The 27510-nt window shown below is 55.5% G+C and overlaps 1 protein-coding gene across 1 annotated transcript; it reads right to left on the bottom strand.

Annotated features, from left to right (window-relative positions):
* Window positions 1–718: 718 nt before the first annotated feature.
* Window positions 719–27407, bottom strand: LOC135999933 (putative PIP5K1A and PSMD4-like protein). Its single transcript, XM_065653508.1, has 28 exons — window positions 27312–27407; window positions 22246–22287; window positions 19666–19700; window positions 18873–18962; window positions 15885–16015; window positions 15613–15730; window positions 15277–15429; window positions 14547–14846; window positions 14147–14352; window positions 13457–13540; window positions 13181–13229; window positions 12919–13003; window positions 12485–12622; window positions 12038–12167; window positions 11140–11220; window positions 10495–10684; window positions 9145–9281; window positions 8490–8598; window positions 6068–6153; window positions 4216–4356; window positions 3632–3746; window positions 3403–3489; window positions 2674–2742; window positions 2176–2391; window positions 1987–2095; window positions 1248–1379; window positions 1073–1140; window positions 719–995 (listed from the first exon to the last, which is right to left on the bottom strand). Exons 1-28 carry the CDS (start codon window positions 27367–27369, stop codon window positions 828–830), a joined length of 3327 nt encoding a protein of 1108 aa, XP_065509580.1. The 5' UTR covers window positions 27370–27407; the 3' UTR covers window positions 719–827.
* Between the last annotated feature and the right edge of the window lie 103 nt (window positions 27408–27510).

Raw genomic sequence — 27510 nt, 5'->3', positions numbered from 1 at the left:
CCCACTGCGCCATTGAGCCAGCTGCCCGCCACTCAACGTGAAACCCCGCCCTCCCCGGCTCTCCTCCCCACCCCATTGGCCGCCTCCGCGCCACCCCCTCTCTGATTGCTTGACCCCGCTGCTCATCAACCGCCACGTCCCCGCCCCCTGCAGCCTCCCCGTAAACATCCTGCGGGGGGGACAGCGCAGGGGGCGGGGCCTGTCTGCTCCCTGACACGTGGGTGGGTGAGACCAGGGGCCCAGTTCCCCCAGTATAAGGGAGAGTCTGGGGGCCCAGTTACCCCAGTACAGGGGTGACCTGAGGCCAAGCATCCCTCCCAGTACAGGGGAGTCCAGGAGCCCAGTTCCCCCAGTACAGGGGAGTCCAGGAGCCCAGTTCTCCCAGTGCTGGGGTAACCCAGAGCCCAGTGTCCCTCCCAGTACAGGGGAGACCTGGAGCCCTGTTCCCCCAGTACAGAAGAGTCTGGGGGCTCAGTTCCCCGCAGTGCCAGGGTGACCCAGGGGCCAGTGTCCCCCTCCAGTACACGGGAGTCTGGGGGCCAAGTTCCCTCAGTAAAGAGGAGGCCAGCGGCCCAGTTCCCTCAGTACAAAACAGTCTGGGGGCCCTGTTCCCCCCCAGTAAAAGGGAGCCTGGGAACCCAGTTCCCCCAGTACAGGGGGAACCAGATTCCCCAATACAGGTCCTGGGCTGACCCCCAGGGAGGTGACAGGACAGGGACCCCGTGCAAATCCTTTATTGTCACAGCAGAACCTCCTGTGCCGCTCAGCCCCGGCCGGGCACCGACTCACCCCCAGGGGGGCAGCAGCAGCGTCCCCCGCTTGTCCCCTCACTTCTTGTCCTCATCCTTCTTGTCCTTGCTGTCTTTGGCAGCCTGCGAGGCCAGCGAGCCCATGGCATTGCGGATCGCCTCGTTGTTGGGGTCCACGCCCGGCAGGTTCTCCAGGACGCTCTGCAGGAACTCGGGGTCCTGCATCACATCGTAGTCGTCTTCCTCCTGCAGGAAGAGCAAATTAGGGACAGGTTGGGTCCCCATTTTCCTGCCAGAGGGGACAGAGGGGATCAAAACGTCACCTTGGCGGGTTCGGAGGTGTCCATGGCTGTGCTGCTGTCCACTTCGGCTGCCTCCGCCTGTGCAAACTCTGCCGGAGGAGGATGGAGGATTTAAACAGCCACTCTGTGAGATCTGGACCCTGCCCCAGTGACAAAGCCCCACTTAGGGACAGAGGAGCCATCCCTGGGCACCCACCCGCTCCCTGCAGGGACATCTGCATGGCGTAGGCGATCTGCTCCTCCTCCGTCATGCTGCTGAGGTCGGGCAGCCCGGCCCGGCCGAACTCCTGCTGCGTGATCGTCATCTTCAGCAGAGCATCGTCTGAGTCTGCGCCAATAAAAAACCCGGCTCAGGAACGAGCCCGGGGTGCCACACGATCCCTGTCCCCTCACCGGGGATGGGGACACAAGCCGAGCAGCTCCCTGCGCCTTCCACCTCCCTTTGGGAGGTCACTCTCCAGATCGCTGCCGTTTATCCACCTCCCTCCGACACTCTGGGGCAGAAACCGCCTCTTGCCTTGTGCCGCGGTGGCTCCGGGAGCTGCCGCGCTGCACAGAACCACCTTGTCACCAACAAACGCTTCCTGCAGCACCGGGTGGCCTCGCAGCCACAAGTGCTGCCACAGTGGCCCATACGCTGGCCCAAAAACCCTCCCGGGGGAATGTCCTGCCCGTCCCCGCTTGCGTTTTCCCCGCCAGCTTTATTTCCTGCTAGCTTTATTCCCCACCAGCTTTACCCCCCGCCGCTGTTTTTCTCCCACCGGCTTTACCCCCTGCCGCTGTTTTTCCCCCACCGGCTTTACTCCCTAACTGTGTGCTTCCCCACCAGCTTTACTCCCCGCCGGTGTTTTTCCCCACCGGCTTTACTCCCCGCCGGTGTTTTTCCCCACCAGCGTTTTTCCCCACCAGATTTACTCCCCGCCGGCTCGACTCACCGTCCCCGCTGCTCGCCACAATCCCGGCTTCGGCCGCAGATGCCGCCGCAGCCCTCCTGGCCTCCTCCTCCTGCCGCTGCCTCTGCTCCTCCATGGACACGCGCAGAGCCTGCGGGGACGGGGACAAGCTGAGCGGGGACGCAGCTCAGGACGGACCAAACCAAGCGCCCACGGCCACCCGGCGCTCACCAGTGCCAGCTCGGGGTCCGCGCTGGGGTCCACACCAAATTCGAAGTCGCTGGCGCCCAAGCCCAACATGGCACCTCCCTCCCCGGCCAGGATGGGCGAGCTGATGAGGGCATCGGCCAGCGACGGCCCCGGTGGCACCGTCACCAGGTGGGAGCCGCTACCGTCCTTGCCGTTGAGGGTGTTGATGAAGGCAGTCAGCTTGTCCGTGTTGGCTTCCTGTAGGCAAAGAGAAAGGTGGGGGCTGGAGCTTTGCTGGGGTTCCCCCCTCGCTCCATGTCCCTCCATGGTTCCCAGCAGGACGGAAAGAGTTTAACAAGCCCCATGGTGAAATGAGAGAGGGGTCTGTGCAGAGGGACGCGTTACTCTCCACATCATTTTTACACTGAAGAGACCGCAGCTCAGAGAACCAGTCATGTCCTCATGCACCTGATTCCGGCTCCACACTGGGAAGGACACAAACTCTTGGATTTTACACCAGAAACACAGCAAAAGCCTCACCTCTTCTCCAAAATTGATGATATCGACGTTGACTTTCTCTTTCTTCAGCCGCTTGGCCAGTTTCACCAGCTGCAAGGAGAAGACACGGCGGCGTTAGCTCGGCTTTCGGCTCTTAACTGTGCCCGGCTCAGCACAAACTGGAGTCAGTCCTGGGGATGCCAATTCCAAAATCAGTTTCCCTGCTTTCAAGCCCTCCCAATAAGAAAATGTTTTGAGATATTTCACCTCTCTGGGTGGGACGGGCGCACGGTGCCCGAGGTGGCACAAGAGAACTGCTTTTGCCAAAGCAAGCGAGTGTCCCCAGCAACGGGGACAGCACCTCCTCACCCCTGAAAACAGTAATTTCCAACCTGCTCTTTCTAAGAGAGCCAGAATTAATCTGGATCAACCTCACTTGTGTTGTTTTAAGTGCATCTTCCGATGAGAGTTGTTGCTGCGCGAGGACAGAGATTTTCCACCCCAGCTCTTCAGGCAAAAAGCCCAAAGCGGTTTAGGTGATAGTGACAAGCCAGGGGGTGTGGGACATGGCACAAGCTCCTTTCAGAGCCTCCTGAACTGGGAAACAACCCGACAGGAAACAGTGGGTAAGCCGGAGCTCCGTCCTTGGCACAGGTCCGGCCCTCCTGCTCCTCACTGGGGTGGAAAACTCGACTTCCAGCCCCGGGAATAAGCGATAAACCTGATTTACTGGTCACCCGACCGATTTTCCTGTGACCGGTCATGACTCACGTCTTTCTCGTTATCTTCTACGGGGCTCCCGACAAAGGCGATTATGCGCATCTTGTGGTTCTTGCCCTGGCGATGTTTCAAAGCCAGCTGCGAGACAGAAGCGATATTGTACTTCAGGGGAAATTCTCAGGAAAAAAGGACAGGCAGTCGTCACCCCAGCACCTTCCCTGTTCCACAGGGAAATGTAGGTTAAACACCGGGAGAGACTTCTCAGTTTCACTCCACTTACGTGAGCGACTCTGATCCCCGTGCAAAAGGTGATTTTCCCTTTGGGCTGCACCGTGTGTAGCTTTGACAGGATCCGGCCCGTGTCTGGCGTGAGCGTGGTCAACACTTCACAGTTACTGCAACACAAACATGCTCACGTTGGCGACCTCTTCTCGGAGAATTTCTTTGCAAAGCCCTTTAATTGCTACAATAATAAGAAACTCCCTCCCTGCAGCATCTAGAGTCTGCGGGTCAGCATGCACAGGGAGCAAGACTTTTCGCCTGGTTTCCTAAAAACCCCCAAGTAACGTCTGCATGAAGGCTCGTGCGTGTCTTTGTCCCCTGGCCCAGCGACCTTGAGCCCACTGGCCAGTTTTATTCAGCTCAGCGCCGACTTGTCCCTCTTTGGGACACGAAGCCACCAAAGGAGGGGTCTGGCAGACACAAAAGCCTTCAGAACATCCCCTGGTGCTGCAGAGCGCTCAGAAGTCAGGGTTGCCCGTACCAGTCCTCCCAGCAGAACCAGTTTGGGTTCAGACTTTGCTACTGCGGCCACATTTTGCAACACTCCCCCTGTGCTCTCTCATGGGTCTCCCTGGGTCGTACTTGGCCAAGGTGATGAGCCCCACGTTGTTCTCGGGGTTGCTGCGGGTTTTCGAGTGGCACACGATGTTGACGGCGTCTTGCTGGGCTTGCAGGCGGGTGGGTAAGAAGTCTCCGTTCCTCATGTACTCGCTGTTGTCGACGCTGAAACGCACAGAGGAGGGGCTGAACTCGCGAAACAGGAGAGGTTTGTCCCCAAAACACGCTTTTCGGGACAGCACGCCTATGGTTGCGCAGCCGGGGGCGTGCAGCAGGACACGGGTGTTTCCTGGGGTAGAGATAAGTTGTCTCTGTGTTTCCCCTGAGTTTTCAGATCGGAACTGACCTTTGGGTCCCAGGAAAAACATCAGAGTGGAGCTGGAAGCTCCTGCTCCGCGCCAAAGAGGGGACACAACCTCAGAGCCACATCCCCTCAATGCCTTCCAACATCTCCACGAGAGACACCACCTCACGGTAAAGCGCAAATCTACGCATTTAACAACACCGCAAGGTTTTTATCAGGTCAAAAATCAGCTTTCCCAGGGCGGGCGCTCCCCAAACTCAGCTCTGCTCACCGGCACGGTGTTTTCTTCAAGAAGCTGAACCCTCAAACCCGGCACAAACGTCCCACGCGCAGGGAACAGTGCCCGTCTCAGGGCAGCAGCCACATGGCTGTAATTCAACCCCCACCCTCCGCTCCGTCAGCTCGTAAACACAGCGCAGAGCTGGCAGGAAAAGCCCTTCTCTCAGCAAAGCCACCCTGAGAAGGAGAAGCAGTTAAATAAGAGCTTGAGAGTTTGATTTGGCCCCAGGATTTTTTAGTTTTAAGAGCAGGGGAAATGTTTGTTCTGAAAAAAACCCCACTTGAGACTGCTTCTGTTCTTGGGCTCGTGCTGGGTCATCTCCCCCTGTCTCACACCAAATACCCCGGGCTGGGAACAGGCCTGTCCCGGTGAGGAGGGCTGGCTGGTGCCCACCGGTGAGCCCCACCAGAGTCATTTTGGGTGGAAAAGCCCCTCAAGATCATCAAGTCCAATCATTAACCCCTGTCCCTGAGAACCTCATCTCTGTGTCTGTTCAACCCCTCCAGGGATGGTGACTTCACCACTGCCCTGGGCAGCCTGTTCCAACACCCCACAACCCTTTGGGGAAGAAATTCTCCCAAATTTCCAACCTCAACCTCCCCTGGCGCAACTTGAGGCCATTTCCTCCCGTCCTGTCGCCGGGGAGCAGAGACCAACCCCTCCATGAGCCCCCTCACCCGGACCCTTCCCTGCTCACCCAGGAGCCTTCCCCACTACAAACCCCCCAAAGTCCCTTCCCAGGCAGCCCCGACCTCTCCCCCGAGCGCCCCAAACCTCCACCCCCTACCCTCAGCCCTCTCCAGTTTAAACCCTCAGCCCGCCCGGCCCTGTCTCCCCCTCTCACGACCTGTCTCTCCCCCCTCAGGCCCCGTCTCTCCCCCTCTCAGACCCTGTCTCTTTCCCCCCAGGCCCCGTCTCCCTCCTCTCAGGCCCCGTCTCTCCCCCCTCTCAGGCCCCGTCTCTCCCCCCATCTCAGGCCCCGTCTCTCCCCCCCTCTCAGGCCCCGTCTCTCCCCCCTCTCAGGCCCCGTCTCTCCCCCCTCTCAGGCCCCGTCTCTCCCCCCTCTCAGGCCCCGTCTCTCCCCTCTCAGGCCCCGTCTCTCCCCCCGTCAGGCCCCGTCTCTTCCCTCTCAGGCCCCGCTCTCCCGGCCCGGCCCCGCCGCCGCCCGGGATGACTCAGGGAAAGCCGCGGCGGCTCCAGGCCGCTCCCCGGAGCTCCCCGAGCGCCGTGAGGCAGCGGGAGAGGGCAGCCAGGAGGAGAGGAGCCCCGGCCCGGCCCGCCCGGCCGCTCACCACACCATGGTGCTCTCCAGAACCATCTTGCCTCCTTCTCTCAGGCCGGCCCGGATCCGGTCTAACAAGGCGCTCGCCGATTGGCTCTACGCTACCGACCAATCGCCGCTTCCCATCTTGAGCGGCGGCGGGCGCGGGGCACGCTGGGAGTTGTAGTCCCGGGAGGGCCGCCATGGCTGCGGGACCACCGAGAGAGACACCCCCGGGACCGCCCCGTTATCGGGGACAAACGAGGAGTTTCCACCCAGACCCTGACCCCGTGTCCCCCCGAGGGGTCCTGTGACCCCCGCCGTGTCCCTTCCAGGGGTCCCGCGTTCCCTCCGTGTCCCTCCCAGGGCTCCTGTTTGGTCCTGTCCCCCGTGTCCCCCCAGGGGTCTTGTCCCCCCTTGTGTCCCTCCCAGGGGTCTCGTCCCTCCTGGGTGTCTTTTCCCCCATGTCCAGTCCCCTCCCTGGCCCTCCCAGGGCTGCTGTCCCCTCCATGTCCCTCCCAGGGGTCTTGTCCTTCCTGGGTGTCCTTTGCCCCCGCGTCCAGTCCCCTCCCTGTCCATCCCAGGGGTCTTGTCCCACCCATCTACCCCCGGGGATCTTGTCCCCCTTCCCATGTCCCTTCCAGGGCTCCTGTCCCTCCTGGGTGTCCTTTCTCCCATGTTCAGTCTCCTCTGTGTCCCTCCCAGGGGTCTTGTCCCCCTCCCCATGTCCCTTCCAGGGGTCCTGTCCCACTCGTGTCCCTCCCGGTGGTCCTGTCCTCTCCATGTCCTCCCCCACGGGTCCTGTCCCCCCGTGTCCTTCCCAGGGGTCCCGTCCTGCCATGTCCAGTCCCGTCTGGTGGCTCTTGTCCCCTCTGTGTCCCTCCCTGGGGTCCCATCCCTCCTGGGTGTCCTGTCCCCACCACGTCCCTGTCACAGGTCCTGTCCCTCCTGGGTGTCCAGTCCCCTCCGTGTCCCTCTGGGGGGTCCTGTCCCCTCCATGGGGGTCGTCTCCCCCTCCATGTCCCTCCCCAGGGGTCCTGTCCCTCCTGGGTGTCCAGTCCCCTCTCCCTGTCCATCCCCGGGGTCCTGTTGCCCTCGCGTCCCTCCTGTGGGTCCTGTCCCTCCTGGGTGTCCTTTCCCCTCTCCCTGTCCATCCCCGGGGTCCTGTTGCCCTCGCGTCCCTCCTGTGGGTCCTGTCCCTCCTGGGTGTCCTTTCCCTCCATGTCCAGTCCCCTCCGTGTTCCTCCCCGGGCGTCTTGTCCCTCCCCGGGCATCTTGTCCCCCCCGCCATCACTCCTGGGGGTCTTGTCCCCTTCATGTCCCTCCCCAGGGTCCTGTCCCCCCCCGGACAGAGCAGGCAGTGGCAGGTTGAGCAGCACACCTTGTATTGCGCGTCCAAGGGACAGCGTGGGACGAGGCCACGAGCGTTAACACAGCCGAAAAGGACAACGGTGACACCCCGTGCCACGACTGTCCCTCGCTCCCGGGGATGACAATGACAATACCGGGGACAGGAGGAGTTCGTCACCCGGAGCTCGCAACGGCGGCTGCTCGCGATCTGTCCTCGATGGGCTCAGAGAGGTTCAGGTGACACAAAAACCCGTCACCCGGCGCTTGGAAACACGCACATGCAAAAAGAAGCGGTTCCGAAAACCCAGTAACAAAGTGGAGGTCGATATAGAAATGCCGCCCCCCATCCTACTCGTCGAGTAACTGTCCCCAGGAAAAAGAAAAGAGAAATAAAACAACACTTAAATACGGGTTCATAAATATTAAATCATGAAAAAATTGGAGACTTGGTTTCCTTCCCTCCTGGTAAAAAACAAAACAAAACGAAAAACACAATTAAGGGTGAGGAAGTAAGATAAGAAAGTGTCTAATATAGACAGTTAGTTCAGCTATAAAGTGGAACAGGTCGGGTCTGCGGGTGACGTTCGTCGGCATTGAAAGGTTTGGAGAGCCCTTGAAATATCCCAAAGTCTGTGAAACGGCGACTGTCCTCGCGCTCCGCCAACTCCCGGGATCCGACACCCGGAATAAAGGCCATTCCGCTTGGGCTTTCGGGAAAAAAAATAGCATAATTTAAAAAAAAAAAAAATAAAATTGCTTTTTCTTAAAAAAAAATCAGCTTGTGTCGCATCCGCTTTAAGAGACTCAGCTCTGAAACATCAACTAAAAAACCAAACTCCCTCCCTATGCCACTACATTCTTCGTTTCCTTAGCAATCATTGCTAATTAGTATAGAAACCCCTCGCACCGCTGCAAGGGCAAGCTTTAAATTACTTTTTTTTTTTTTAATATATATAAAAAAACAGGAGGATTCTAACCCACCAGGATCACGGGGAAGAGTCACTTCATTCCTTTAAAAAAAAGCATTGACTGAAAATAAAGATCAGTCCGACGTCTGCTCCGAGATCTCGAGTGCGGTGGTGCCAGAACAACAATCCTCCTACCAGCCCCTTAATTCGTTTAAAAAGATCAAACTCCTGGACTTTTGAGGAGGCAGAAACCAGCCCAGTTTTGGTCGGAATCTCGGTTTCAAGCCACTGGGAGCATCGATGTCTGCGATACGGGCAAGATATCAAAAGGGGGGCGAGTTACAAAAACGGGAAGAGTTTTGCAGGGGGCGCAGGGGAGGGAGCGGGCGGCGTTTGGTCCATTTGCTTAAGAAATATTTTACAAAAAGCACGCCCCGTACAAAGATCTCCCTTTGGCTGCCACCCCTGCCCAGAGGGGAAGGGACAAAAGGGCTTGGAGTTGAAAAATTGGGGGACAAAACGATCCAAAACCTGACGTTTCAAAGTTTTGCGGGTGGAAAAATCCTCGGAGCAGCGCGGCACCAAGCGATTGATTCTCCTCCGGGATTGAAAACGGAGGCAGCGACGGGGGAGAGGAGCTTGTCCACGGGCAGCGCGGCTTCTGCTCCTCCTTTCTGCCTCCCGCGTGAGATACTTTATGGTAAAACACTGAAAAAAACCGCCTATTTGCTAAAAAAAAAAATACTATCTTGCAGGCTAAAAAGAAGCGATATGACTGAATTCAGAGAAACGCTTAAATTAAAAACGTGTTTAAAATACAAAAATCAAACCACGTCGCTCTGTCGCAAACCGGGCCGGGGAGGCTCCGCCGCCCGTTTCCCCCGTTCTCGGAAGGTTTGCGGCGTCGGCACCGTGGAACCTCAGGTCCCTTTTCCGAGGGTTTCGGCACACGCGGAGCAGCTGCTCTTCCTCCTCCTCGCCCCGGCTCTGCTCCCACCAAGCCGCAAAGGAAGGACAGTGGGGACACGGTGGTGGCATCCAGGTGTCCAAGGCTCAGCCTTCGTTAATACCAATCCCACTAACGCAGCCCAGCCTTCCAGCTTGGACGTTTCTGTCCAGGTAAGATTTCTTTTTTTTTTTCTTTTCCTCTAAATATATATATAATAAATCAGCAACGGGGGGCTGAACGTTTGTTGGACTCCACAGACCACAGAACAATCCGCTCGCGTCGCTTCACTGCGGAGAGAGAAAGGGGAGATGTTGGGGAGGGTCTGTCCTCCTCCTCCTCCTCCTCCGCCTCCACCTCCTCCTCCTCCTCCACCTCCTCAACCTCCTCCTCCTCCTCCTCCTCAACCTCCTCCTCCTCCTCCTCAACCTCCTCCTCCTCAACCTCCTCCACCTCCTCCTCCTCAACCTCCTCCTCCTCCTCCTCCTCAACCTCCTCCTCCTCCTCCTCCTCAACCTCCTCCTCAACCTCCTCCTCCTCCTCCTCCTCCACCTCCTCCTCCTCCTCCACCTCCTCCTCAACCTCCTCCTCCTCCTCCTCAACCTCCTCCTCCTCCTCCTCAACCTCCTCCTCCTCCTCCTCAACCTCCTCCTCCTCCTCCTCAACCTCCTCCTCCTCCTCCTCAACCTCCTCCTCCTCCTCCTCAACCTCCTCCTCCTCCTCCTCAACCTCCTCCTCCTCCTCCTCAACCTCCTCCTCCTCCTCAACCTCCTCCTCCTCCTCCTCAACCTCCTCCTCCTCCTCCTCAACCTCCTCCTCCTCCTCCTCCTCAACCTCCTCCTCCTCCTCCTCCTCAACCTCCTCCTCCTCCTCCTCCTCAACCTCCTCCTCCTCCTCCTCCACCTCCTCCTCCTCCTCCTCCTCCACCTCCTCCTCAACCTCCTCCTCCTCTTCCTCAACCTCCTCCTCCTCCTCCTCAACCTCCTCCTCCTCCTCCTCAACCTCCTCCTCCTCCTCCTCAACCTCCTCCTCCTCCTCCTCAACCTCCTCCTCAACCTCCTCCTCAACCTCCTCCTCAACCTCCTCCTCCTCCTCCTCCTCAACCTCCTCCTCCTCCTCAACCTCCTCCTCCTCCTCAACCTCCTCCTCCTCCTCCTCAACCTCCTCCTCCTCCTCCTCAACCTCCTCCTCCTCCTCCTCAACCTCCTCCTCCTCCTCCTCCTCCTCCTCAACCTCCTCCTCCTCCTCCTCAACCTCCTCCTCCTCCTCCTCAACCTCCTCCTCCTCCTCCTCAACCTCCTCCTCCTCCTCCTCAACCTCCAGAGCCGCATTTTTCCTCCAAACCAGGTCAATACTCACAAAACTGATCTCCGTCTCCTGCAGCTCCTCCAGCTGCTCTCTCAGCTCTGCGGAGCGCTCGGGGAGGGAAGGTCCTGGGGAGCCGCTGGGGAAACAGAAGAGGGAGACCTGTAAAGCAGTTTTTAAGAGTGAGCTGTCGATAAGTCCCGTCTCTGGGGTTAATAATGAGGCACAAAAACCATCCCTGCTGGGAACCCAAAACACCACTGGAAAATCATCCCCCCACCCAAATGAGTATCTTTTGTCCAGCCAAGCAGCAGCGAAGTCTCCAAGCACCTCATCACCATAGAAAATGATCCTGGGTGAAAACAACGAAACCACGAAGCGCTAGAGCTCACGGAGCCTTTCCAGACAGGAGCACCCTCAGTTGAAAAAGCCCCCGGAACAGCTTTTCCAAACCCTCCGCGCTCCGAAGAGCGGCTACAGCCCGACAGCGGGACGCAGAACATGCGCTGGGGCGTGGAGACTGGCTTGAAAACTCCGACGGCCCGCGATTCGCTCACTCCTTTCGCTGCCCTGCAGCTCAGTCCCTCCCCTCACCTCGGCGCGAAGGTGCCGGGAGCTGTTCTAGGCACATCCTTGGCCGAGCTGTCAGCTTTGTGCACTTGCACGCCCACCGACCTACGCAGAGACGGGAGGAGAGAAACCCGGCGGTTAAGCAAGCGAAAGGGATGGCTTGGGCATGTGGAAGGAGCAGCTCTGGTTTAGGAGCCCCAGCGAGAAGTTTCCGTGCGTTACAGAGGGAGGAGGAGGCGTTAATTCCAACCGCATGTCGTTGTGCAGCTCAGGAGAGAGCAGGCACGGCAGCGGCGGGTCGGGAACGGGGAAGGTGGTTTCCCAGCGCTTCCAGGAAAAGAAGTTAACGCCTCGGGACAACTTCTACCAAAGGGATCGTCCTCTGCCCACAGCTCCTCCTCGTCTCAGAACCGAGACAGACACAGGCAGCCCCCGGGCTCTCCATGCAGCTTTGGGACACTTTGAATCACACCAAAAACCATCCCTGCGGGCTCCTGTCCCCAGGAGCTCAGCGCCAACGCGATCAGTAAATCACAAGAGAGCCCAAGCCTCTGGAAAGAGCAGCAGGAAGGTTGTTTGCAGCATCATCCATCGCCACGTTAATGCTCTTCACGTACACTCGGGCAGCGACACTTGAATTAGCGCAATCGCCTCGACTCCAGGACAAAGCCATTAAATACAGAACACACTGGGACGCCACACAGGCCAAGCGGAAAGTGCAAGAGCACGTCGCCTGTAAAGAACCGCGCGCAGGACGGCAACGCGACGCTCTCCCCTTGCACATGCTCGAGCCCACAGCACTGAACTTGCTCAACGCAACAAAATACTCCATTTCTGCCAGCATGCCGACACCCAGAACATCCAGGAAGCAGCACAAAGTCCTCCCGCGGCTCAGGAATGCGCCGAACAGCGGGAGCCTCACCTGTTTGCCGGGGAGTTGAGGCCTCCGCTGCCCAGGGAGGAAGTGGACAGGGTGGTGGCGATGGAATCACTGTTGGCTTCTTCTACCGGCAGCGTCCTGGGCAGCAGATCTGGGCGACCAAGGTGGGAACCTGAGGCAAAGCACAGACCGTTCCGTCAGCGGCACAGGCGGGATCGCGCGGCACGAGCTCCCACGCGAGTCAGGATCCGCGCTGGATCTCACCTGAGGCGTCTAAGACACCTGAGCGCTAAGAACCAGCCCTAAACGCAGCTCTCCGGTCCAAGGCCGTTTGGTGGTACGAGCTTTTGGCCCCGTCTGGTTTCTCGCATGCCCAACCCCAGAAAACAGGCCCACAAAACACCGTGGAGGCGCCTCACACGGCTCAGGAGGCACCAAGTTTCCATTAGACAAATACAAGCTGAAAAATTAACTCCTTCAGGTGCCAACCTTGCTCTACGTCCGCCTCGGTGGTCACTTGTGCTTTCGTCTCGCACGACATGTGCAACTGGGAAGGCACTCCTCCCTGACAGCTCCGCCGCGGAACCGCGGTGCCGGACCGGCTCTTCTTCGAAGGCGACGGCTTTACTGAAGGACAAAAGGGAAAAAAAACAACCACAAAAAGCGTTTTTCTAACATGCTCAGGAAGGAGCAAAACACCCAACGCAGCAACTTCCCAGTGACAGAGCCCCAAAGGAATAAGCTAATGAATGAAACAGGTCCTTTAAGGTCAAATCTATGAGGCAAGAATACAGAAGGAAGGGGTGACACAGCAGGACAGACTTCCCAAAGCTCCTGTGAGCCTTCGCAAAGCACAGCGGCTGAGCGAGGCGAAGCAGAAACCACGGTGATCACGCAGGGTCCCACCGCGCCGAGGTACTTACGTGGTATTTTCTTGAACACTGTGTTGCACATGAACCGTTGGAACCTCTCGGCGTAGAAGCTGGGTCTGTGCACGGATACGGTGTCCTGCGAGACCAAGGAACAGACGTCAGCGCATGAATCTTATATATACGAGTAGAAACACGCACACGCCTCAGAAATCCAGGATCCTGCACCCACAAGGAGCACAGGCAGCAGGAACAGTTTAAAAGGATGCTGGTTTTATTGCTAAACAGCTGAAAAAAGGGATATTTTTGTACTTACCCCATCGTGCACAAGCGCCTTCCAAGAGTGCTCCAGCTTCTTGACGAATCTGACCAAGGGAAGAATTAAGAATGATTTTCACACCAAGAGTTTTGCAGGCAAAATTACTGAGGGCAGTTAACTTGCAATATTTAATGGGGACTTGACACATGCAACCTCTTAAAAATACATTATTTGTGTCTTAGCTATTTCTTGTAGGCCAAGCAAGGGCAGACAACGCTGGGAAAGGGTCTTTACCCTTTGGCGAGACGCAGATGTTATAAAAATCTTTCCTACCTGTAGGACTGCAGCACGTCAATGATGCCGATGTAGAGCAGCAGCCTCTCCCCCTTGGCGTTGCGGGCTGGAATCCCTCCCATCCTACAAGAAACGAGGGGACAAGGGTGAAACGGGGTGTTCTCACACCCCACAGGTGTTACATGAAGTCAGTAACGAGCATCAACACGAGGGAGGCACCTGCTGCTCAGCAAATTGGGGAGGACAAGCCAGAGCGAAATGTTTTTTCAGTAAAACAGCTAAACCTGAGAATCAACTCCTTCCTCCCTCCGCCTGACAATTTTATTGAAGATGAGGATTGATCCCAACTCGTACAAGAGAAGAGACCGAGAAGCTGTAAAGAGCAGCTACTGCCATCTGTACCAGGATGGCAGACGGACTGGATGGGCTGTTAAGCCTGATCTAACAAAGCTCTCACTCCGTCTCTTAGAGGTGGATGGAAGGAGCTGAAGCTGCCAAGAACTGGTGGCCAGAGAACTCTCAAATCCCACCTGGAAGGTGAGAAAATTGTACACGAAGGAAGGGAAATCAAAGATAAAAGCACAAGAGTTGATACCAAGACCTCTCTGCCCAGTGACAGCAACCCTGTATCACCCAGTATGCGTCTAAATTAAGCCTCCGTTAGCCAAGCTTGGCTTTTACCCCTCGCTCCTCCCAGTATGTCACTGGGAACAGCAACGACACACTTACTGGTCGTCGGTTTCTATGGTGCCGCCTCGCCGGGCCTCTCCTTGGATGGATTCCATGGCTGTGGAGTAAAGGGCCTTCTGGGCGGCGGGTCGGCGCGTGTCGGCCTGGGACGTCCCGTCTGCCATCACGTGCTCCCTCTGCGCCAGGTCCATGTTGTGGATGGCGACCAGCAAGCTGTAATCCATGATTTTGAAGCTCTGCAGGACCTGGGCACAAAGTCAGCAAAGGCTCAGTCAGCACCGCGAGCCCAGGGAAACCGTTTTCAGAAGCGCGGTCAGCGTTTTCGCCACCGAAAAAAAACCAAGCGAAGTCAACAGGCAGAGGCCATCTCCTTTTCACAGGAAAGGCTCAGAAGAAAAATAAACCAACTCTCTGCACCGCACTTCGCCCTGACACTTACCAAACAGTCTCTTTGTAACGTTTTGCACAGAGCATTGTACATGTCGGAGTCCAAGAAGAGGCCGTCAGGGATGTCCTGCATAAAATCCAAGTCCTTGTACGTTGGGAAGACCTTCTCTCGCTCCTTCTGGGACGCTCGGCGCTTGTAGGTGGAGCCCTTGAGGTCATATTTCAGGTGCATTTTGACGGAGCGCGGCAGTAGGTTGTTCATCACGACGATGCGAATGTTTTTGCCTCCGGCCTGGACACAGTACAAGCCGTAAAACTTTGGCAGCAGCGTTCTGGGGTTCTGGTTCAAATTCTGAAACGCCAAAGCCAAGGAAATACCTTGAAAGCCATTCTGGTTATTCATACGTCAATTAGAGGAGTTATTTGTTCCTTCCTGTGCTTCTATATGGAAATAGAGCTGGCAGAGAGTCAAAGCCATTGCCAAAGAAACTAAAAGACAAGGGCAGGTGAACGTGGGGAACACAGGGGTGATGCTCCAGTTGTTAACAACCTCTCTGCAAAGCTGAGAAATGTTGCAGAAGGAAGGAGTTTGCTGCTCATTCACACAGAAGCTAAACTGCTTCAGAGCAAAGGAAGAGCTTGTGCTTCGCCTTTTTAAATCTGACGCACAGATCAAAGCTCTGCTCACATCTACCAAGCGGTGTGTGGCAATCTCTCTCACGCTCGTATGTTTGGGGGACCCTTTCCCAGCTCGCAAAGAAATCCTCCCCCAAGCCACTCACCATGTAGTAGCCGGGCAGCAGCTTCTGTAAGAACTCGGCCTCTTTGTGCTGAACCGTCTTGATAATAAACTCATCGTCGCTGGACACGTAGAAGAGGGACCCGCTGGCCCCAGAGTTTGAAAGCTCGATGAGCGGCTCGTTGCAGAGCGAGTACTGAGGAGGACAAGAAACGCAGAGGTGAGAGACACGGCAGTGGGAAACTTCAGCGCGAAGGCTCTTCCTTTTAAACGCTAACAGAGAGAAACCCCAGGGTCCCGTACAGCATCCCCACGGTGCTTATAGAGCCGGTCACGAGGCCCCGCAGCTTCAACAAACCCACTCCAGCCACTCACTCACCAGGTAGTCGTCTGGTCGGATGCCAAAGAGCTCCCGGAAATAGCGAAAGGCCACTGGAGCGTAAGTTTTGAACCGAAAGTCATTGTAGTGATGAGCTGGGGTCAGGTTGCTCCCTTCACTGCTCAAGGGGAGAAGAACACACTGGTATTTGGATTTGAAACGCTTAAGAAAATGCCCTAAAAAGCAAACACCCGCTGGTGGCTTCTAATGCACGCAGGGGCGAGGGAAGCACCAACCCAAAAAGGACACGCTGACACTATCAAAGCACCAACCTGGGGAAGAAAATACTTTCTACTACGTAGAAATCTTGCATGAGAACGTCTCGTTCAGGTTTGGTGCTCAAGCTGCCAACTGTGTGTGTGATGCCCAGCTGGATGGCACCTTTCAAGGCAGACGATGTCGTCTGGAGGGGCAGAGAAAACGAATCAGACACTGGGGAGACTGGAAACAAGAATGAAAGGAGTTAAAGAAGGGAGTTCCCTGTTTAAACCAGCACCGTTAGCCGGGGTATTCCACACCTACTGGTTCCAGTTACACCGTTTCCTTCCCATTGGTGATGGGAACACCCCTACACCTCTGATAGACCCTGCTCAGTATTTGCACTCCGGGGAGTCAAACAGCGAAGGATGTGAACTGGAATCGACACCCAGCTGGTCCTTAAAAGGACCCTGATGAGATCTGCTCAGCACCTCAACACTCTGCAGTCCCTCAGTTCCCGGCAAGATGAACTCTGCTGTAAATCTGGCTGGAAACGCCGAGGCTGCCGAGCAGGTGCGGGTTGGATTCGTGCAGCTGCAGCTCGTGGACGTTCCACTTGGCTCATACATAAAGCAACTGGACCCAAACCAAGAGCCAGGGCTCAGGATCCAACTCGTGTTTGTTTCCTTAAGCTCATCAAAGCCCAGAAATCGCTGTAGATCAAAGCATTTGGCAACAGAGGACGTGGTGGTATCTGGGGGATAAACGGCGCAAGTTTTTCCCCAGACACGCGTCCTCCGTGAAGCCTTGTCAAACAAACGGGAACATTTCTCCAGCTTCACTGCTTTTCTGTTATGTCAGCTGCAAGAGACCTGCTCACGGTTCCCTGGAGAGAGCAGCAAAAACTGGCAGTGACTCCAGCTCATCCACAATGTCCTTTTCTTCTTCAGCTGCCTGTATCTGACAACTATCTCAGTATTACACAGGGAAGGAGGAAGAACTTGACTGTGTTCTTTCCTTACCCTCTAAAGGCTGAAGCTGCTTGAGAACTGATTTAGGCTCAGCTCACCTAGGCCCGCCTAAACCGCCAGGACGGTCTCGCCGTCGAGCAGCAGAACTCGCACGGTGCAGCAACGCTGCCTTGTTTGTGAACACAGCCACGGGGCCGGGTTGCCAAGGAACAAGGATTTTTCTCTTCTATTAGCCAGCACCACCGGCTGAGCAGCTGACTGCCTGTTTACCGTCGCTTTTATTGGGCAAAGAATTTGAAAAAACAATTTCCCACCTCTGGAAAGGGAGGGGATGGAAAACAGGCCACTGTGCATTAGTCCCATTCCCAGATAAACCCCACGCAGCGTCCCACCAGGTTCCTGGGACCTTTGCAAGAAACATTTCAGGCATTTTCCATTGGCTCTTACCCTTCTCTCCTATTAACTGCTGTCTCACCTTCTACCTCTGAATTTGCTGGGAAACTGAGACCCAGATCTCAAGCCTGAAGACACAAGCAGTTTCAAAAAGGGCTGTATAACAAAAGCTGCCTTTTGGAGAGACACCATTCGAATTCCTCCCTTCTGCTCCAATTCCTGACAGACAGACGGACGCTCATCGGGATCAGATTTCAAAACATCAGCCTCTCTTACCCACAGGGCTGAAATGCCCCGTCAAACCATAACTCCTTTAATCCACATCCCAGAACTCAACCTCACTTCAGAGAGAGTCGACCCAATCCGACAAAGTCCAACAAACGGGAAGCAGCACCCACAAAATACCCACATTTACAGACTTTTTAAAAAGCCCCAAACAATCTCCCCTTTGTAAAGCAAATTCCAGTAATGCCACAAGACCTAGAGAAACTATTGTGCCCAAAGAGCACAGAGAGCACCCAAGGAGCCAGAAGAGGCCTCAGAATTGTCACTAATGGGCAAAGTTTAAAAATAGTCCCCTCTCTGGAAGGCCCCAGCAGAGAAGCTAAGGAGGACACGTTCAGTCACAGAATCACAGAATCAGAACGTCAGGGGTTGGAAGGGACCTGGAAAGCTCATCCAATGCAACCCCCCCGCCGGAGCAGGAACACCCAGCTGAGGTTACACAGGAAGGTGTCCAGGCGGGTTGGAATGTCTGCAGAGAAGGAGACTCCACAACCTCCCTGGGCAGCCTGGGCCAGGCTCTGGCACCCTCACCGCGAACAAGTTTCTTCTCCTATTCAAGCGGAACCTCCTGTGTTCCAGTTTGCACCCATTGCCCCTTGTCCTGTCACTGGCTGTCACCCAGAAGAGCCTGGCTCCATCCTCCTGACACTCCCCCTTTCCATATTGATCCCCATGAATGAGCTCAGCCCTCAGTCTCCTCTTCTCCAGCTCCAGAGCCCCAGCTCCTCAGCCTTTCCTCGGCAGGGAGATGCTCCACTCCCTTCAGCATCTTCGTGGCCACACTGGACTCTCTCCAGCAGTTCCCTGTCCTGCTGGAGCTGAGGGGCCCAGAACTGGACACAATATTCCAGCTGCGGCCTCCCCAGGGCAGAGCAGAGGGGCAGGAGAACCTCTCTGACCTACTGACCACCCCCTTCTAATCCTCCCCAGGTCCCATTGGCCTTCCTGGCCACAAGGGCCCAGTGCTGGCTCATGCTCATCCCGCTGTCCCCCAGGACCCCCAGCTCCCTTTTCACTGCTCTCCAACAGCTCATTCCCCAACCTATACTGGAACCTGGGGTTGTTCCTGCCCAGATGTAAGACTCTACATTTTCCCTTGTTATATTTCATTAAAATTTTTCCCTGCCCAACTCTCCAGTCTGTCCAGATCTCGCTGGATGGCAGCATAGCCTTCCAGTGTCAGCCACTCCTCCCAGCCTGGTGTCATCAGCGAACTTGCTGATGGATGAGGGAATTGAGTGTACTAAGTCGTTGATGAATATATTGAATAATACTGGTCCCAGTACTGACCCTTTGGTTCCTTTCCTATGAGATCTTCTTCAGCGACTGTCACAGACGTTACCCACCGTCTAAAACCGAACCCCGTGAGAGCAGAACGACAACGTTCAAACGAGCTGTGCGGGAGGAACTCACCTTTTTATAGGTAGTTTCACCCGTGGAGTCCACTCCTCGGTGCCCTTTCTTTATTGTCTGCGAGCCCGGCTGCCCAGAACCACCCGGCATCTAAGAGCGGAGTAAAAGACTGTAAGAACCAAGGTGTAAATCCCAATTCTTAGCGGTGGGCGGCTGCCCAGAGCCACCTGGCATCATCTTGCTGGTTTTAAGATGGAGCTGCTGAAGTCCCAGAGCCCTGCAAAGGGAGGACGAGGTACAGACGGGGCCCCCGGGACAGTAACAGCATCAAAACGCCTTCAGAAAACCCACTGACTCCTGTGTGGTGGGGCCAGACATTTAATTAAACACCAACACCTTCGTGCGAGACCATCTGGAAGAGTTTGCTTTTTTCTAACCACCCTCGTCGCACACACATCAGCTCTAAGCGAGTCTGGACCAAGCGCAGCTGGTCACGGCTCGGAGGAAACGTTTTAGGAAGGCGGCAAATTCTGCCGTGATTCACCCCGCAAGGGCTTGCGTGACTCATCGTTGTCTAACACACGCGGTCGGTAAATGACGTTTCTCAGCCCAAACGGGTTGAACATCTTGCTGGCAGCGGGAGATCTCCGCGGGGATTTGGTGGGCCTGGAATTGCTCAGTTCCAGCACAGTTTTTAAGATTCTATTCCCTCGATAAAGAAAAATGCTCTGATTTCCCCAATGAGTACCTACAGCTTATCACACGCACGCAATTTGAAAGAGATTGGAAAACCACAAATCTGAAATTGGGGATTCTCTATGGGAACAAACCGGCTTGTCGGGCAGAAACTTACCTCGGGGGTGAGGGATTTTTTGAAAGTAGACGATCCTGTCAAAAAAAGAAAAAAGCCACAGTCAGAAAGGATCGATCGCCGCGATACATCACAAAAAAAAAAGAAAAGGCTGACGCACTGTTTGCTCAGACAGACGTTTCGAGGCAGCTGGGAAGGCACTGACTCATGGCGGGTTTTTGTCGAGCCACAAGGAAACGCGATTCCGCTCACCCGCGGGTTTGTGTCGGTGCTGCCGGCTCAGCTCAGCGGGATTATTGGTGGTTAATTAGAGCTGGGGGGGTCGAGCGCTCCGCAGCGTTTCAGTAGAGGCGCCGACCACACGTTATCTTCAAAATTATTTCCAGGACCTTTTTATTAAAAGGCCCGCAACCCAACCCTTCTGCTTGAAACTAAATAGCTGCGAGGTGATGCACTATTATATTTTAGGCCTGGAATCCCATCGTGAGGTTTTTTCGGGATGCAATAAGGAAAAAAAAGCAATTACAGCGGATGTCTGTGCCCACCACAACCAGACCCTGACCAGCACAGACCACACGAGCTCTTATTTTGTTTTCCTTTCTGCTTCAGACACAGAAACTGATTTATTTTTACACCTCAGGTCTCAGGGTGTCACGCTGGGATTTCACCAAGCGCTCCGGCTCTACGCAAACCGCATTTCAGCCAAAGGAACACAAGCACTGACCAGCAAACTTTGCCGCCCTCTGATCACCTCACCGGGCAATCGAATCCTCCTTTCGATACATATTAAATGAGCAAACAGGATAAAAATCTGTGACAAACGCTTTTTTTGCCCACCAAAGCGAGCACGGAGCCTCCAACTGCCTTCCTGCCCCTTCTTGTCTCCCTTTAAAGACGAAGTTTGCCCTGCCAAGCTCTAATTCTTGCATTTGCAGCATCTCCTGCCCTGGCACTTGGGGCTCTTTGGGGCCACCCACATCCCTTCCCTCTCCCCCTCCCCCTCAGCCCAGATTTGGGGCATTTCCAGCCAGAACGAAGCTCCTGTGACTCATTGTGCTGTGATAAAACCAAGAAAACTCGACTCCAGCACCTTGTCACGAGGCTTTTGAACTCGTCCAGACCCATCGGGGCACAGAGATGGCAGAAACATCCCGGGCATCACAACCTGACACCCGTTCAATGGGAATTAAGCTTTTTTTTAAAAAGAAAAATCCGTAATTAAACGATCCTGGAGCCGCACCGCCCGGCGCGTCACCTCAGATACCTGCGGGGTTAATATTGGTTCATCCAATATTAATGCCGAGCGTATTCCGCCCGGATTTAACCTCTCGCCAGAGGGCCCAGCAGCAAATCTCCTCTTCGCTGCCTTAACCGCACGCAAGGACCGTTCAAATCCAGAATATACGGGGACCCTCCGTTAGGAGAGCCTCTCGAAGCCCGTCTGTTCCATCCCCCGTGGTACCCGGGGTGTCCTTACCTTGCACGTCAGTCTCAGCGGGATTTTGAGGAAAAGGTGCAGCATTTCTGCACCGAAATTTGGGGCCGGCTCCAGGAAAGGGGGAGGAAGGGAAGGTCAGAGCATCGCCACGGCATCGCTCCCAGCACGCCCAGTTTCCCCAGTAGGAAGCTCCCCCGCCCTCCCGTTTCCAAACGAGTTTGCTGCTGATTGGGAAATAGGTAATTCCTGTTTGACTGCGATAAAAAAAGGCTTATTCACGGCTGAGCGCGAGGATGAAGCTGCAGCTGAGGCTTTGTAGGGATCCTTGTGCGAAAACCAGCCCTCGATAACCCAAAGAACAAAACTCAGCCATTTCCACACTCACGGGTTCCAATTATCGCCGTCTCTTTTAATTGCTTTGTAAAGGCCGTTTGGTGTCACCCCATGCTCTGCTTGGAGAAGCAAAGGTGTTAAATTCAATGGCGTAAACGTAATAAGAAATAACCCTCAAAAAGCTGCTATTCCAACGCCTCTTTAAAACAAAAGATCGTTAATCATAATTCTGACCCAGACCGACAATGGAAAAAACGGCTTGAGAGACCCAAACAGTTAATCCTGGCCAAAGAAAACAGATCGGGGTGTGAAAGTCCTGTCCAAAAATGAATCCACCATGTCCGAAAAAGTTTCCTTTTTTCTTTCTTTCACGATTCAGGGAGCAAATCCCTACGGGAGGTTTCCGAGCTCTTTACTAGAAGCTGAATCAACCTCAATAAACAGCTTTAGCTGGCCGGGATGATTTGAGCCAGCGACGGATCAGATACTCTTACCGCGAAAAATAGCTAAAAAGTCTGTTGGATCAGTCCCACCCCGTTGAATGGGAATAACAGCGAAAAAGTTCTCTTTTTTAAATTATTTTTTCCGAAGCACAAAGCGGGCAGCAGCCGAGCGCCGCTGGAACAATCCAGGGATGCTGTTTAGATGTCACGCTTCAATCAAACGCACTGCGATCAAACAGCGGCTTTTGTTGAGAGCGGCAGCGGCTTATTTAGGGGACAAAACCCTGAGTTCCGTCAGTCCGCACAAGCCAAGGCGGTTACGTCATATGGCATTTTGCTGCTGGTTACTGGGAAGGAAAACACATGCTTTTTTGGGGGGTTTTAAGCACACATATGCAATCGGTCTACCTCTTCGGAACGACATCACCGAGCAGCACAAAAAGCTGAAATCTAGACGAGGAAAAACAGAAAGGTTATAGAGTTGTTGCGGCGAACTGGTATCTCAGCGACTGGAAGAAAGAAGAGACTTTTTTTCCCCCCCAGAAAGACGCATAAAAATAAATCCTATTTCCACTGGTTTAGAAAACAAAGGTGCGAACTCCACAAGCAAAACGCATCCGAACAAAGCGTCGCGCGCAATAAAAACCCCTTCCACGAGAAGAATGGAAAAGCCTGAATATTTCATTTGCTTCGCTCTTACGGAAAACTAGAAAAGTCTGAACGGAGAGTCAAAGCTGACGCTTTCCGTGGCAGGAGATGGGAGCAAACCGCGCAGAACGCGGCCCTCCAGAGCAAGATAAACCGCTTACAAACACTTGGTCTTGGCCAGAAGGCCAAGCAGTGACTAATAATTTGATAAACTAGGTTAAGGACATCAAACCAAGAGCTCCCGAATGTCACCGGATCCCACTGACGCGGCCCCGGGAAGAGGCCCAGGGAAAAAAAAAAAGAGCGCAGAGACGCAATCTCCGTAACGTTATCTCGGCGCTTTGCAGAAACACTAAATCCTTCCGCAGCCTCTCCGCGCCAAGCGCTTCGCCAGCAGCTCAGTGCACCCAGGCACGGGGAAATAAAGCAGGTTTTTTCATAATTTTCTCAATCAAGAACAGGTTTCCGCGTGCTCGGTTGAGGAGGGAGCTGAGGCCAGGTGCAATATCTAGAAATCTATTAAAAAACCCCCAAAACTAAGCAGGCAGCTCCTCTGCCTCATAGCACAGGTGAGCAGAAGGTACCGGAGAGGAGGGGGTTTGGGTTTCCATCACCTGGGGGTCACTGATCACGGGCGTCGATCTCCCCGAAACTCAGGATCCACCGTTTGGGGCTCATCCCCGCGATTTTGGGAAAAAAAAGACGTGCTTGACGGCGACTGGTGATTCGGGAGCTGCAATCCAAACCCAACGTAACTCACCAGGGCAGAAAAGAAACCCCTTGTTCACAGCAGCGCAGAGATCGCGATTGGAAAGACATAAATCAGGGAGCGAGTTCAGCAAAACTACCTGCAGGTGTGGGGAAGGGGCTGGAAACGACGATTCCCGGGGTGGCTTTTCCATACGGTTCATAGCAAAACTGTCTTGGGGAGAGGAGGAATGAGGTTCTCTCAGTTTTCCCAGAAAAAGAGACAGGGGGACTCGTTTTTGCTGAAGGCGTTTCAGCCAAGGCCACTTTCTGGAATATCTGACAGCGGCTCCTGTCCCTGTGACCCACAGAAAAGTTGGGGAGACCCTCCCACCCCCCAGCAGCATCTCCTGGGACGGCGGCTTCGCGCGAGGTTCTGCCCTTTGAAAATTAATCCCGGCGCTGACCAAAACCCATCCATTTTACAGCTCTGCCTCACTCCCGGTTCCCACCGAAACAACCCAGCGATTCCAAATTTAAGCCGATCCCCATGCCCAGACAGCAACACCTCTTCAAAAACCACAAAGGGTTTTCCAGGGCGCGTTTAAAATCCAGCTGTATGGCTCTCAGAGCTACTTTGGGGGTACAAATCCTAACGAGAAACACCCCCAGCGATCCTTTTCCAGCTGCTCTGCAAACCTCCCCACGCCCCGGGAAGGGAACGTGCGTCAACAGCCTCAATTCCAGCCCAGCGATTGCAGAACCTGCTCAAAACCCGCCCCAGAGGGAGCCGGCGATGGGGACAGCAAAATTACCTGAGCCACCTTCTTAATTGGGGAGAAAAAGGCCAATCTTTTCCCAGAAGAGGAAGATTTGGGTCAGATTTAAGGGATCTTTCTGCCCTGGGAGCGCTCGGCTTTTTAAACAAGGCTGAGTCCGCCAGGACGTGGCGCAATAACACATTTAATTACTGCTGTCAGAGAGTAATCAAGAAAGGCAAGAACAAGCGCGACGCCTCGTTTGGGGGAACGCGCAGCCCCGATCTTGAGAGGGAAGCAGCGCAGGGGGCGTTAATTCATCTCCACCTCAAAAAATAAAAAGGCTTTTCCACCCTGTGGGGTTGACAGAGAGAAGAAATAAAACAGCAAGCAGCCCCTTTCAACAACAGACGGCTGAGCTGGAGGAAAGGAGGAGCAGCTTTTACTTTCTGAAGGGAAATTCGGTTATAATTCAGGAAACGGTGCTCCCGGTCACCAGGGCTCCCCCAAAACCGCATGATTCTCACTCGCTTTGCCAGACCAGCTTCCCTCCAACGGACAAACCTGTGGTTTATTTAGCCAAACCGGCTCCTACCTTTGTTCTTTTGCTGGTCATTTTTTGTGTCCGTTGGAAAGAAGCTTTGCCCCGCGCCAGGGTGGACGTCACACCCCAACACTACTCCCCCGGCACCAAAAGGGACGTTTAGGGAGTTCGGGCGACGAGACGCAGCCGATGGCACCAACCTGCGACACCCACAGAGATCTCGCAGCCGATAGTTGGGAAGAAGAGAGATTTTTATAACAGCGACAGGCCTTGGAGTCATTTGACGGTTTTATTTTAAGCCCGAGGATGACGAGCCGTTCAGACGTTTCCATTTAGCGAACACAGGGTCCCTCCCGCGCTCGGGCTCGCCCAGGTGGGATCAGCAAAGCTCGGTCCCTCCTACAGGGATTTTGGAATGGAGGGGTGAGTCTTTCTGGGTGTTTTACGCCCACTTTAAGGGCTCAGAACCCCACTTGCAGCTCCCTCCAGATGCATCGGGATGGTTTCCCTGTCCCCAGAAGTGACCGAGCCATTTTGAGAGCAATTCTTTTGTCCCTGGACTCCAGGGAGGGGCCTGAACCCAGCGCGACAATGAACTCTCCGCTCACTTGGACCTGTAATTACAAAGCAGTCGCGGCACAAAGGACCAAACAACGCCACATTAGCATTTTTTGGCAGATGCTGCTTCAAAGCAAAAGCAGCAAAACGAGAAAACCTCTTTGGGTGTTTCCCTGGAGAGTTAAATCCACGTCGAGGCAGGGAGAGGAGGAAACCGCTGCCTGTCCGGCTGGGGAAGGTTCCAAAATCAGCAACATCCCCTTCGCCTGCGCTGGATGCTGCCAGGAATAAAGTAACAGACTCCGGGACAAACTGCAACCACCTCGAGAAGCCCCGAGTCCCCCAGAGCCGGGGCTGAAATCCCAGGTTTAAAGCTGTGAGGGATCAGCCGAGGTGAACGCGCGTCACGTCCCGCACACGTCACAACCAGAACCCAAATCCTGTGGGAAACGCGCCTCAGCCAACACCTCGCTGGCTGGAGAAGCAAACAATGGCCATTATTCCACCAGGAAGGGAGAAGAGATTCGCTCGTTTACTCACATATTTTCCCTTGAGAGACGCCCTTGAAACCCTTTGTGAAGCCGGCTGCTCCTTCAAGTTCAACATTTCAAAGGAAGCCCCAAAGCAAGAGACCCCCGAGGTCTCACCCCTGGACAGAGACACCGCCAATAAACACCCAAGAGGTCTCGTCCTCCTCCCAAAACTGGCTTTATGGGACCAACAGGCACAACTCCCCTGATGCGCAAAGATAAAGCCGGTGCATCGGGCGCCTGTCTTCAAAACTGCCCAAAGGCCACGGCAAAGAAGCCAGAAAATCGAGTACGTACAGACATCCCCACCAGACGAGACATCCTCAACGCCGCGGCAATAATTAAGTTAATTTATTCTAAGGCGGTGCGCAGGGATCTGGCCCTGAATGCTTCTAAAACAGAAGCAGGGCTTAACGTGCGAAACACCAATGCTCTGAGAGCACCAAATGAAGCTGAGGTTCAGCCACGAGTCTTCCCAGGAGTTTCTCTTGTCCTTGCTGGGACGTGGGTGACTGGGAGGCTTCAGCGTATTGCGTTATAATAAATAAAAAACCTCCATAATACCTTCCAGAGAAGCTCGGGAAGGATGGTTGGGTCTTGCCAAATGCAAACTTAAAGGTTTTGAGAAAGCCTGCTTGGTTACCAGCCACAAACTAGAGCGAAGAAGATGGTTTGGGGCACGTGGAAAGGGGAATATGGCTCTTAACTCCCCCGATAACGCTGCGAGGAGGCAGCATCACAGCTTTAACAACCCAAAGTGCCCCGTTTTACCCCAGACAAGGTTTCCACCCCTCTACGGAGATGAGGATGGTGCCCGGTTCCAACCCTGTGTACATCTAGGTTCAGCTCACGTTTTAAACCAGCAGAGCTATCAGAACCCCCAGGACCTTCCCCTCGCCTCTTCCCAGCCCAAAAAACCCCAGAAAGTGCTTATGTTCCCACAATATCTTGCCTTCCACAGGTGCCAAACGGCTTCAAGGAGCCACCTTCGCCTTGCCCAGCACCAAAAGAGGGTCCCCCCGCCACAGAGACGCGATTCCCCCCCTTCCCCAGCACGGTCCGGCCCTAAGGGGGATATTTCAGCTCCCCGCACCCCAAGGCGGGGACCCGCTGCCACCCCCAAGGCCGGCACAGCCCGACTCGTGGCTCAGGCTCTAGAAACACGAGGGAAAAGACTCAAGTTGCCCTCCCGTACCAACCTCTGCTCCCTGCGTCGCTTCCAACAGAACCCAAGACCCTCATAATACCCTTTTTGAAGGGGCTTTTCGAGCCCCTCCCCGTGCCTGGAGAGTCCTCCCCGCACACCCACAGTTTCCTCAGGAAAAGCTCGGCCCTGCTCCCACCTCCCCCAGAGAAAAGTGAACCCCAGCCCCCTCCAGGGGCTCTGGGAAGCCCACGACCCCCAGCGCTCACTCCCACAGCCCCTCCGCAGGGCTCAGCGCCTGCCCAGGGGCCGCTTCCACTGCCGGGCTCCCCCCTCAGGCTCCCCCGCAGCTCCGGGGCCTGGCCTCCTCCTCACCTCACCCCCGCACGGCCCAGCCCGGGCCCCGCGCCCCTTCCTGCGCACACCCGGCCCCACAGGCCTCCCACGGGGCCCCTCAGCCCCACACACCTCGCGCCTCTCAGGCCTTCAGAGCCCCCTCAGCCCCACGCAGCCCTCCCCTCAGACCCCGACCCCCCGCCCCTCGGCCCCAGCAGAGCCTCCCCCGGGCCCCCCCGCCGGTGCCCGGCCCGGCCCAGCCCCCGTACCGGCCAGGCCGCCGCTGCTCCCGCTGCTGCCGCCCGACTCCGGCCCCGCCGACGCCATCTTGGAACGCGCGCTCCCGCCCTCCTTGCGGCGGCGCCCGCGCCCCGCCTGGCCCCGCCCCCTCGCCGCTCGGCCACGCCCCCTCGCCGCCCGGCCACGCCCCCTCGTCGCCCGGCCACGCCTTTGATCACGTGACGAACC

This window comes from Caloenas nicobarica, chromosome 31, assembly GCF_036013445.1.
Source record: "Caloenas nicobarica isolate bCalNic1 chromosome 31, bCalNic1.hap1, whole genome shotgun sequence".
NCBI lineage: Eukaryota > Metazoa > Chordata > Aves > Columbiformes > Columbidae > Caloenas > Caloenas nicobarica.
Note: the sequence above shows the minus strand (reverse complement) of the source record. Positions and strands in the feature narration are given on the sequence as shown.